This window comes from Orcinus orca, chromosome X, assembly GCF_937001465.1.
Source record: "Orcinus orca chromosome X, mOrcOrc1.1, whole genome shotgun sequence".
Taxonomy (NCBI): domain Eukaryota; kingdom Metazoa; phylum Chordata; class Mammalia; order Artiodactyla; family Delphinidae; genus Orcinus; species Orcinus orca.
Window position 1 is genome coordinate 48,216,642 of NC_064580.1, and position 12,552 is coordinate 48,229,193.

The 12,552-nt window shown below is 51.4% G+C and overlaps 1 protein-coding gene across 1 annotated transcript in view; it reads right to left on the reverse strand.

The window, feature by feature from the left end:
• Nucleotides 1–12,552, reverse strand: part of FGD1 (FYVE, RhoGEF and PH domain containing 1) — a 35,606-nt gene that overhangs the window by 9,495 nt on the left and 13,559 nt on the right. Inside the window, exons 2-8 of the mRNA XM_004284760.3 lie at nt 9,624–9,797; nt 9,142–9,319; nt 8,578–9,016; nt 7,203–7,292; nt 6,368–6,516; nt 4,838–4,994; nt 4,594–4,732 (exon numbers count right to left, since the gene is read on the reverse strand). Coding sequence (XP_004284808.1) covers nt 4,594–4,732; nt 4,838–4,994; nt 6,368–6,516; nt 7,203–7,292; nt 8,578–9,016; nt 9,142–9,319; nt 9,624–9,797 — 1,326 coding nt within the window. The remainder of the gene's footprint in view (nt 1–4,593; nt 4,733–4,837; nt 4,995–6,367; nt 6,517–7,202; nt 7,293–8,577; nt 9,017–9,141; nt 9,320–9,623; nt 9,798–12,552) is intronic.

Sequence of the window (12,552 nt, forward strand, 5' to 3'; positions counted from 1 at the left end):
ATTTTAAGAAAAGGAAAGGATACAAACTTGTATATACCAAATGATCTCAATTTCACAAATATACGTGTATAAAAAACACCAGGAAGAAAATATGTCAAAATGTTCCTCACGCTTATTCTCTGGAGTCTCGTATCATAGGTGATTTTCTTCCCTGCCTCTTTCAGCTTTCCTGTATTTCCATATTTCCTATTGTGACCAGGTATCAGAAAAAAAACGAAATAAGTCCCTATGCATCTCCACACACTAACAAATCTTGCCCATGCTTGAGGCCCAGCTGCACTGCACCCCTCTCTTGTCTGCACGGTGCTGTATTTTCCCACTCAGAAAATATGCCTGTAATGGAGGAGCACAGGTGCTTCTGAAGAGGGTCCACATGGTTGGCAAACCAAGTGTTATTTTCCTAGGGGAAAATGACCAAGGAAAATGACCATGGAAAATGACCTCCATGACCAAGTCTTGGTGCTCAAGATCTGTGGCCCCTAACCCAGTTCAGGCCTTTCAGGTGCATCTCCAACCTCCCAGCCCTTTTCCATCCTAGCTGCCAGAGGGAGCATTCTCACATACAGCTTGCTGTCACTCCTCTGTTCAAATCTGTCAGTGGTTTCCCTTTGCCTTCAGGGTAAAGACCCAGTCCTTTAGCCTGGCATTCAAGGCCCTTGGTGATCTGGCTTCTGTTGACCTCTCCAGCTTTCTCCACTTGCACCTCTCTAAACATGTCCTGTCTTGCTTCACCTGGCCAACTCAGTCTTCTGAATTCAGCTCACCTCCTCCTATAAGCCTGCCCTGAGTTCCCAGGCTGGATTAGGATACTGTCTGGATTTCCACCTTCCCCTTTGCTCCCCTCTGTCCCACCAGTCACACTACGTATCCATTGTGTATTTATATATCTGCATCCCTCAGCAGACTAGGAGCTCCCTAGGATGGGGCCAAGGTCTCACCATCCTCTCCTGGGCTCCTGAACAGATGCTTTGCATGCCATCATTCAATTGTCACAACAACCCTATGTGCCCTGTTTGTCCAATGAGGAAATTGAGACTCAGAGAGAAGAGGTGCCGGCCCTAGGCTATCTGCCTGGGAGGCAGCAGAGCTGACATCAGAGCTGCCCTTTCTCCCACACATTCTGCATCTCCCCTACCCCAGGGCAACGGGCATGCTGGGTTGTGGAGGTAGGCAGTGCCCCGGGAAGGGGACAGGAAGAAGACTCTGGCAAGCTGTGGGCATATAAGTTCAGGCCTGTGGAGGCCGCTGGGCTCAGACCGCTTTGCTATCAAAGTGTATTGTGTGAGGTACAGACTGGCATTTACAGGGATCCAGTGTGTGTAGGCTCTGTCTGGGGATTCAGTGTGGGGATTTCAGTCCAGGATTTCACTTGGGGGTTCAGGCTAGGGAGTGCGCTTTGGGGAGCTTTGTGTAGGAGCTTGGTCTGGAAGCTCTGGTGGGCCTGGTCTGGGCTTGGCAGTCTGGGATCTTGGTTTGAGTTCAGTCTTGGGCTCAGGGTAGGCTGCTCAGGCCAGGAGTTCCAGCTGGCCTGGTTTGGGGAGTCTAGGGTCCAGGCTCCAGAGTTCAGTCTGGGAAGTAGAAAGTGGGGGAGTCAGTCTGGGGAACCAGGATTCAGTGGGGGCTCAGACCTGGAGGTACTTTCTGGGGCTCTACCTGGGGATTTGAGTCTTGAGGGGTAAAAAAAAATAGAGAGGTCAGCTTAAGATCTTGGGCTGGGGAGCTTAGTGAGCACATCTCAGGCTGGCTCTCATTCAGAGATTTTCATACTGAGCAGCTCAGAAAACTGGATTGGGAAGTTCTTTCTGGGGGGTTCATCTTTGGGCTCAATGTGGGGAGCTCAGCTGGCCAAGCTCAAGCTCTGAAGTTCATTCTAGGGACTCAGATAGGGCTGAGATTGGTATAAAACAGGAACCTAAGTTAGGTGAACTCAATCTGGGGGCTGATTTTAGGGGCATTCAGTATGGAGGGCATCAGTCAGAGCATTCAGTAATAAAAACAACTAACATTTATTGAGTCTTTACCATGTGCCAGGTACTGTGCTAATAGCGTCACCTGGATCATCTCATTTATCCTCAAAACAATTCTATGAGGTAGGTATCATCATCATCTGGAGAGTCATTCTTTTGGGGTCAAGCTAGAAGTCTCAGTCTGAGCGACAGTAAATGGCGGGGGGTAATCTAGGGTGCTCAGTTTGGCAATACCTGTCTATAAAATGGTGGCTAAGGAGATGAGACTGGGAAGCTCTTTTGGGGGAATCTCCCTCTGGGACCTCAGGCTGAGGGCTGTGACTGGGAACCCACTCTCAGCACCCCGGGTGGGGAGGGCATTTTGGAAACTCAGTCTGGGGATGTTAGTTTGGGGAAACCAGTGTGGGGGATCTATAACTGGGACCTCAAACTGGGTTCAGCCTGAGGGCTCAGGTTGGAGATGTCAGTCTATGGGGCTCAACCCAGGTAGTCAGTCTGGAAGGCTTTTTCTAGAGGTTTAGGTTTTATAGTTCATCCTGATACCTCAGTGGGGATTCTCATTTCGGGGAAAGGACTAAGGCACTTAGTCTGCAGAGGTCTGTTTGTAGAGTTCAGCTATCAAATTTTCTAGTGTTCTAGCTCTTTCTAGAAGTCCAGGCTTGGTAGCAAAGTGCCCCATCTGGTGGGGTGGAAGGGGCTCAGTTTAGGAAGTGGACACAGCAGTGGACACAACTGTCTGCTCCCGACCCTTGTGGCTTCCAGGACCCCACATTTTCTTGGTTTTCCTCCTACCTTTAGGGCTATTCCTTCTAAGTCTCCTTTGCTGATTCCACCTCCCTCAGCTTTGTCCTTGGCCCCCTTTTCTTCTCCATTTACACTCAATCCCTTGGTGACTATGGCCAGCCTCATGGCTTTGCACACTATCCCTGTGCTAGTGACATCCAAATCTCTCTCCCTGGGATTCTAGGCTCATCTAACTCCAAATCAAAGTCCTAAACTCATCTCAGGAACCATCACCACCAGCCACAAATATGCATGCAAGTCATTCTTGAGACTCTTTCTCCCAAGCCCCACACCCATTCACCCTAGTTCTTTCAGTGCTACTTTCAAATATAATATATTCTGAATCCAACCATTTCTCACTACTTCCACTGCTACCATTCTCATCAAGCCAACCTTTCCCACTCAGATTATTGCAAAAGGCTTCTAACTGGTCTCTCGGCTCCCTTTCTGGCTCCTCAAGTGATCCTAATCAAAACCTTGCCATGGCTACCCACTGCACTCAGAATAAAATCCATCTCCTCATCTTGGCCTTCAAAGTCTTGCTCCTGTCTCCAGCCCTATTTCTTCCACCATTCTACCTTCACTGGTCATGCTCATGTCACACTGGTCCTCTTGTTGGTCCAGAGATATGCAAGCTGCCGCCCCCTGCCCCACCCCCACCCCCCCTTAGGAACTCTGCACCTGCTGTTGCCTCTGCCTGGAACATACTCCTCCCTACTCAGCACGTGGCTCCCTTCTTCTTATTCAGAGTTGACTCAAATATCCTCTATTCTGAGAGGCCACCCAATCTAAAGTTGACCCCCCAGTCACTGTCACATTACCCTCTTATTCTCTGAATCACACATAGCACCTATCTAATGTTCTCCAGTGTATTTATGACTTTTGTCTACTATCTCCCCGAGTATAATACACACTCCCTGAGATCAAGGACCTCGTCTGTCTTGTTCACCTCCATGTCCCATGTGCCTAGGACAATGCACAGAACACCGAGGTGCTCAGTAAATAGCTGTTATATTAATGAAGGAATGAATGGAAGTAACAGTCTGGGGAGAGAAAGTTGGGGAGACTCTGGGCAGCACTCTTTGGGGTGTGACCCTGAGGAGTGGGTCTCATACTGAAGAAATCAGAATGAAACACTTTTCTAGTGGTTCAGTGTGTGAGTACTTGTCTAAGGAGGTGGTATCTCAGCCTAGAGATCCAAATCTGGGAGGCAGAAAATATGGAGTCCAGTCTGAGGTGCTCAGTTCTGGAGAGGTGATTCTGTGGGGTTCTGATCAGACATGGGGGTTCTTTTGGGAGGGTCATTCTGGGTAGTGGCTGGTGGATACGGAGTGAAGCTCTAATGTGGAGGATGGAAAGTCAGGGGTTTGATGAGACAAGCCTCTTTCTGGGGAGCTCAGCTGTGGAGATTCAGTAAAGAGGACTTGGCCTGAGAGGGTCAGTCTGGGCTCTTAGCCTGGTGGCTCAGTCCCTGGGTGTTTAGACTCAGTTTCATTTTGCACTTGGGACAACTTCGTTTGAGGACAAGTCAAGGGATCAGCCTTGGGGTCTCAACCTAGGAAACAGATGGCTCCCTTTAGGGGATCTTTCTGGGTATGCCCCTCAAACTCTGGAGTTCCAGTTGGGAACTTCAGACTGAGGGGGGACTCCTGAATGTTCTGTCTGGGTACTCAGGTAGAGATCTCAACCTGGAGGTTCATCCTGGGGTCTCATTCTGGACCCTCAAGGTGGGCCTTTCAGTTTGGAGGTCCTATTCTGAGATCTCAATTACGTGGCAATGGAAGGCTGACCCTGTGAGTTAAGTCTTGGGGTGGGGGGGGCAGGGCCCGTTGTGTGCACTCACTTTGGGCATCCTTGCTGTCCGGGGAGCCATGGGGCAGCTTTAACAGATAGTCCTTGAGAAGCAGCTCATAACGGGGGATGCGCTGCACAGGCTCCAGCATGTGGTGCTGCAAGGTCAGGTTGCCACAGGCTTCCTCCTTCTGTGACAGGCAGAAGCAGGAGGGTTCAGGTCTGGCCAAAGACCCTTGACTGGGTCCCTGCAGACCTGTCCACCCCAGTCGGCCCCAACCAGCTTCACTGCTTACCTGCACCTCATGGATGATCACTTTAAACTGGGTAGAGCGCTCTGTCCAGGTGTTGACCAGTTCCACGGCCCGGTCAAAGTTCTTCACATACTCGCCGTACATCTTGAGGAAGGGTGCCAGCTTCTGCAGGATGTCTCCAATGCGTGGGTAGCGGTCCCTAGGGGGAAACAGGGGCTGATGTGGTCCTGCTGATTCTTGTCCCCCACAATGCCCCCACCCTGTAGGCCGGTCTTATCTCAGTCCTGGAAATCTACCTCTCAGCCAGTCTGCTCCTTTGGAAATGCTGCTTATATTATACACAAAGTAGGCCAAAAGGCTCAGTTTGACCTGAGACCACAGCCTGGGCTGCCACCCACCCCAACTCTGCCCTGCCTTGAGCACAAGGGATGACACATCCTGGAATACCCGCTCTGACCTTACTGCAAGGGCCACTTCATACACTGCTTTTTGATTCTGTGCCCAGCCTTGTGCTGGGTGATTCTGGGGACACAAATGAGTCACACTTAGCTGAGCCCTGAGAGGGTCACTGTCAGGTAGGGGAGGGCAAAGTAACCAGGTCTGGTTGCACTCCTCAGGAGTCACAGTCTACTGGAGGACACAGAGGACCAAACCTGGTCCCAGCCTTCATTGGTCACAGTCTGCTGGGGGAGACATGAGAACCAGCCCTGGTTCAGCCCTCAGGGGTCATAGTAGTTGGGGAGATGTAGGAAGTGACTTCATGCCAGCCGTCTGTGGTCACACAGACACGCTTTATCCTGTGGGTGTGGGGAGCATGGAGATGATTTAATCAGGAAGTGACATGGTCTGATTGTTGTTCAGAAAGACCATTATGGCAGGTGGTATAGATGCTAAAGGATGAATTGGAAGAGGAGAGCTTGGAAGCCAGGAGACTGCCTATGAACCTTGCCCTTCTACCTCAGGACTCAGCTCAGATCTCACCTCCTCCCTGAATCCTTCTTTAACCCCCAGGCTAGTTTTGGTCCCTTTATCTGGATTCCCACAGCCTCCCATTCTCAGCTCTATCATAGCACTGATAAAAACAAACAAAAACAAACAAAACAACAAAAAAAACAATAGCTCACATTCATTTAGCACTTATTACATACCAAGTACTGTTTTAAGCTCTCTACATGTATCAACTCATTTAATCCTTAAAATAACCCTACAAGGTAGGCTATTACTATTACCCTCATTTCACAGCTGAGGAAACTGAAGCAGAGTAATTTAAGAAACTTGCTTAACATCATAAAGCTAGCAAGAAGCAGAACTGGAATTTGACCCCAGCGAGTTTGGCTCCTAACCTCATACTCTTTAGAGCTTTGCTATTATTCTGTTGTAATTTTCTGAGTCCTGATCTGTCTTTCATTATAGATTGGGAGGGCCTAGAAAGCAGAGCTTAGGCCTGATTCTTTCTGTGAAAGGTGGTGAGGGGAGAGGGCAGGCAGGAATGAACTCTCGTGCACACATCTGGCCTGGGCTCTGCAGGCAAGTGGACAGGAAGGCGGGCAGCCTAGGTCTGGGGCCCCTCACCATTCCTCCATGCGCTTCTCTAGCTCAGGCAGCAGGAACTGCTGGTGGAAGCAATAGATGGAGCAGATGTTAGAGAAGATGCCATGGACGACGTCAGCCGGGAAGGAACTGCGGTTCCGAGCTTCTTCCAGCAGCCGGGCGCAGAACACCTATGGGGCAGGGCAGGAGAGATCAGCCCAGTGGGGCCTGGGGCTTAGCTGGGCAAGGGGCAACTGGCAGGTGAGGGCAGTGTCTTTGGGCAGCTCTGTGGAGTTTTGGGATCAGCACTGATCTTGAGACTGAGGAGTGAGGGAATGGAGTTTGGCTTATAATGTGGGGTTGGATTTCAGGTTGTCAAGGTTAGGATCTGAAGGTAGGCACTGGAATAATGAGAAGTCAGGATCAGGGTCAGGATCAGAGAGAAGTTTGGAATTAGATCCATTCATTTAACAAATATTTTTGAGTGTCTACTGTGTGCCAGGCAGTGAACAAAGCAGACAAAAATTCCTACCCTTAGGGATTCTAGTGGGTTTGGGGGTCAGGAATAGGTCCAGGGTTAGAATGAGGTTCAGAGTGTGGTTCACGGCCAGGGGTTAATTCAGGATCTGGGTCAGAGTTGCAGTCAGGGCTGGTATACCTACCCAGGTTTAGGAATGAGGGTTGATACAAAGATCAAGCTTGGGGTCATGAATCAGAGTTGGCTTCAGGGATAGGATGGGGGTCAAGGTCAGAGGGGAGCCTTACCAAACTCTAGATTCTGGCCCCAATGGTAGGGTTGGGCTCAGGTCCTATTACTTCCTCCTTGGCACCCGCCTACCAGGTCCTGGTGCCCCGGCACCCCTGAGGGACCATTCACCTGATCCAGGAGGTGGAGCCTGGAAACATAGGCTTTCTCGGTTTGCAGGAGCTCATTGGCAATGTGGAACACCTTCTGCTGCACAGTCAACTGCAGAGAGAAGAGGCAACTGCTGGTCCATCATCCTGTACCCTAATCTTCACAAAACCCCCAGAATTCTCAGATAGTGCAAATGCTACTCTAAGCCTAATGCCACCCCGAGATAACCCTACCTCCCATCCCTGAACCCATAAGCCCCACAGGTTCACCCCTAACTCCCCCGTGTTTCGTAAAGGTCACCCCTCAATTCTGATGCCGTGCACTCCTCATTCGGTCACTCATTCACCCAGCCATCTGCTCCCTCTATTCACTCAGCATAGTGTAGTGGTTAAGGTGTGGGCTGGAAAGTCAGACTTTCTGGGTCCAAATCCTAGCTCTGACATTTACTAGCCTGCATAAGTTGTATAAATGCTCTGTATTTAAGTCTCTTCATCTACATATACAGATAATAATAGGACCTAAGTCCATTTGTAATTGAGAAAACAAAATCATTTAATATAAATAAAACATATTAGACTATGGATTAAATAGACTATAAATGTTATTTATTCACCCACTCAGTTCACTGTCAGCAAAGGCTTACTGAGTACCTGGGGTGTGAGGAAAACCCAAAAGTATAAAAATGTATAAAACTCATTGCCTGTTGGGCCACTTGCCTGTTCACTGGACACATATTTGCTGAGTCCCAGACCTCGGCCCCCACATTTGAGCCGGGTTCTGGCGGAGCAGGTATTCTGGCTGCAACCTAATTAAGTGCAAGGATGCCTTTGGAAGCAGTGTTAGGCTGCTGGGGCACAGAAAGGGATTCCTGCTGCTGAGAGCCTTTGTCCACAGCCTCAGGTTCCTAGGGGGCTCTAAGCTCTTGTGGCCCTCCGGAGGCCAGCTGTCTGGAAGTCTCTCTGGATGTGAAACTTTCCATTTTACAAATAAGGAAACTGAGGCTGTGGTGGGGCAGCAGAGACTTGCCCAATGTCACATAGCTACTGAATCTGGGGATTTTCCAGTTGGAACAGGACTTTAAAGATCCCTAACGATGATGCCCATCTTCAAGATGGAAAAACTGAGGTCCAGCTAGTGGTTCTTGGATGAGGGTAGAACAATTTTCCTAGTGGGCATTTGGAACTGTCCATGGTCATTTTTGTATTTACAGTGATGGGGGGACAGCGTACAGGTCTGCTACTGATATTTAGTACCAGGAGACCAGGGAAGCCAAACATTCCAAGTGGAAACAATGCCCTGTTTCAAGAAATACTGAGCTGGGGGAAGAATCAAGTGTAAAAGCCAGGCTCCTGATTTCTCCACACAGTCCTGCCTCTCGGTGAACGTGGGTCAGTACCTCCACAGACTCTTGTCTCTCCATCGGGGGCACTGGGATTTCTCTGTCCTTCTCATCCTCCTCCTCGTCATCCTCCTCCTCCAGGTCACTATCGACCTCCTGGGAGCTGGGTCGGTGGGGGTCGGCCAAAGCAACAGGGACACTGGCCAGGGCAGGGAGCCCAGGGCAGAGGCTGTGGCTGGGGGGCCCATCATCACTGATGAAGCAGGTCTCCTCGCTGTTGGATGGTGAGCTGATGCTGTCAATACCGCTGTCCCGATTGGGCACCTTCTCGCCGTCCCGGGGCCCGGGAGCCAGCAGGAACAGGCAGCGGGAGGCCTCGCCCTCGGGGAGCTGGGGCACTGGTGGCTGCAGGGGTGGCTGTGGCAACATGGCTGGCTCTGCGGGACCTGGGCTGGGGCCAGGGGCTGGCCTATCCGAGGCAACAATCACAGGCTCTCTGAGGTGGGTGGTGGACACACATGAAGGCAGGGTATGAGCTTGACTGAGAGGCCTGTCTTACAACTGTCCTTTCTATCCCAGGCCCACCCTACCCCCACAGGGTCCCCTGGGGACCAGACTCACCTTTCAAATTTCTCAATCAGTGAGGATACTGCTGCAGAACTGAGGCTGGCCTCTGCCCTGGAGGCCAGGCCTTTGGCTACTCGGGGGTCTGCAGGCAGTGGGCGTGATGGCGGGGGTGGGATGGGCTCAGGTGGTGGGGGCATCCGGGGCATCTGCAGGTAGCTGGGCTTTGGGGGGACTAGAGAGATGGATGGGAAAAAGAGGGGAGATCCCAATGGGCTGAGTTTGGAGTTGGCTGTCATAGCCAGACCACAGGCCCCTCCACAAACCCCCAGTCTGTACCTTTGCCTGAGGTAGGCACAGAGCAGGCCTGAGGTGAGATGCCAGTATGCACATGTTAGCCCCAGGTCTCAGCCCTTTGCCCCTAGACCACAGTGCTTCCTGTCCTTCTAACAAGCCTCCTCCTCTCCCACTGGCCAACCTTTCCCCTCCTGTGTCCCCTCTCATGGGCCATTCTTCTGCCCCTCTCTGGACCCACTTACCCTGTGGCTTTGGGCCCGGTGCCCGCTTCAGTGGTGAAGGACGCTGGCTGGGGGTTTCAGTGGGGGGACCTGGGTCTGAGCGAAGTCGCTGGGGACCTTCTGGATGAGGCTCAAGGCTCTGGCCAGGGTCAAGGGACAAACTTTTAACCAGGATACGGTTTCCCTGGTGCAGCCCTGCAGAAAGGGAGAAACTGGGTGTGAAGCAACTGATTACCCCAACTGGGAAGCTGTATGTCTTAGCAGGTACCTGTGATATCGGGTTTTCCTGAGCCCCTTTCCTGGCCACACTGCCTTTCTGGGAAGCCTTTACCCCAGCCGTCAGACGGGGAGCCAGGCCCAGGGTTGTGGCTGGCTGTTTTCAGTAACAGACAAGAGTTCTTTGTGATTAGTACATTGATTTCTTGTATGTCAGCAGGCATTATTATTAGGGAGTTTAACCAGGCTGGGGGTGAGCACGAGCAGCCTATGGTTTGTGTACATGCTTGCACTCTTGTTTATTTAGCCACAGTGAGATGCTGAGCCTAAACCATTCTTCACCTTTTTTCTTAAGGTCCTGAGGATATCTGGACTTCCTTTTCTATGGTTTTATATAGCTAAAAATGATGAAATTATATTTCATGAACAAAAGTTTTGCTTCTTAAAATGCCAGCTTCTCACTAATCTGTACTATCCTCTATTTCCACACCTACACACACAAACACACAGCCAGCACCCAGAGTTCAGGTCATAGGAACAGCTTTAAACAGGCAAAAAAATTCAGAAAAGGGAGGCCTTTTTGCACTGTCCCTCTTCTTTCACTGTGGGCTCCCTACCTACCTTTGTCTTTGGGACTGGGGGAGATGATGGTCACACTGGGGAGAGAAGATTCAATCTGGGAGGTGTGAGGAACAACCCCCCCCCCCTGCACCAAGGGATGGCATGTCCTAAGGGAAGGAGTGTGGCCTGGATGGGCAGGGAGCTGTGGTGGGTCTCAGATGATAGAGAAGAAGGGGAGGGGAAAGAGTAGAGTAGAGAGGGCAAGCCCTGCATGGCAGTCTGAGGAGCTGGGTGACTATCCTGTGGGCAGAAGGGAACCATGAAAAGCTGTTGTAGGGAAGGATGCAGGCAAACAGGTGTGAGGACGAGAGGGTGAGTGGCAGCCAAGAGCCCCCAGAGCTCCCAACCACATATGGTGCCAGTTTTGCTGTGCCACAGCCACGTGGCCTCTCAGAGCCACAGAGAGTCTGTTAACCTGTGTCACACAGTCTCATACATGACCAGTCACAAGTGGGCCCACCCAGTCACAGAGACACATGGGGTTATTTACACTGTTTCACTTAACTTTGGGGCCGCACAAGTTCAAACATCCAATCATGTGCAATCATGCTTCTGAAAGCCTGGTCACACATAGTCACAAAGACCCACAGTCACAACTTCACATATTATCACACAGCCTCACGGTATCACATGCACCAGCAAACGTGGCCATGCACAGTCACAAAGATGCAAGTCACACAGTGACAAATCTACAATTTCACACACAGCCTCATACAACAATCACCCAACCACTTACCATCATATACCCACTTACATACACTTCAAATATGGTTCCACCAAGTCACAAAGATATACAGTGCCATTTATCCTGTACCTCACAATTGCAGGGCCACAGGGTGTCATAAACACCAGGATATGGTATTGCAGGTTCACACACCTGCAAACGGTTCACACATTGACAAGACTATAGCCACACAGGGTCATTATACCATGTCAGACACAACCTTGCACAGTGGCAAAACAGCACAAAGTCACATGCCAGCATGTACCCAGAAACACAGACACACAATCACAGACACATGGCATAATTTACTATGTCATACTCATGAAACAAACATGTCCATGGAGTCCCTGGGTCTTAGGGGCTCAGGTATACACACCCACATGACACTTGCCTCGTGGTCTAAATAGTCATGGTTTCACATGCGGCCTCTGTTGCAAAAACATACAGCTACAACACAAAGATACCCTACCGGGTCACAGGCAGAAAGAACAGCAGGGAATTTTAGCTCTCCCAGTCCTGGAGGGAAGGGAGTAGCCCAACCCACAGGGTTCCAGCAGCTTCCCAGGGTCTCTGACTCCATCCAGGCCACAATCCAGTCGCAAAGGCCCCAGGGGCCTCAGGCCATGGTCCCCTCCTAGCCCTGAAGGAACAAGGTGCCCCAGGCCACAGGCTGAGGCCCCCACCCTCACTCTGTACCTGGCTTTGGGTGCAGTTTCCTTACTTCCTTTCCCACCTGAGCAGGCAGGGCCCTGGCTGGGAGGGAGAAGGTGCTCCTCTCAGCTCAGCTGGGCTGCTTACCCTGCCCTGCTCAGCACATCCTGGCCTGGTCCTGCCCTGTCCTCCCCCTGGGCTTGGGGTTGAGGGGGATGAATCACCTGGAGGGCGGCACATGCAGAGACATAGTTCGAGAGACAATATGGCTAGAGAAAGTGAGACACAGAGAGCAGCTGAAAGGACCAGAGATCCAGAGAGCAAAGCCAGGCACCCCACCGTGCAGAGACCCCTCTCAGGGTTACACACATAGGTGCCAGGGTCCCAGGTGCCCCTTGTCTGCCTCCTTGGGCCTGGAGGCGCCCACCTGGCCCTGTCTCCACAGCTCAAAGCAGGCAGGCCTCCCTGGGCAAGCCCTCCCACCCAGTCGGTACAGGGCAGTGGGGCCCCTAGTTGGGGCCTCTCCCTCTCTCCACTGCTTGTCCCAGGGATAGGGTGACCATGCCACCCTCTGTGGCCTTGCTCTGGCCCACTCTCTGCTCCCTCCTCACCCACCTCACCTGGGAGCGCACAGATGGGCCTGCCCCTCCTTTCTCTCTGCCTCCTTGCAGGCAGCCATGCAGAATGGGATTCAAATATTCGGGGACATCCTGGATTCCCAGGTGAGAGGGGCAGGGA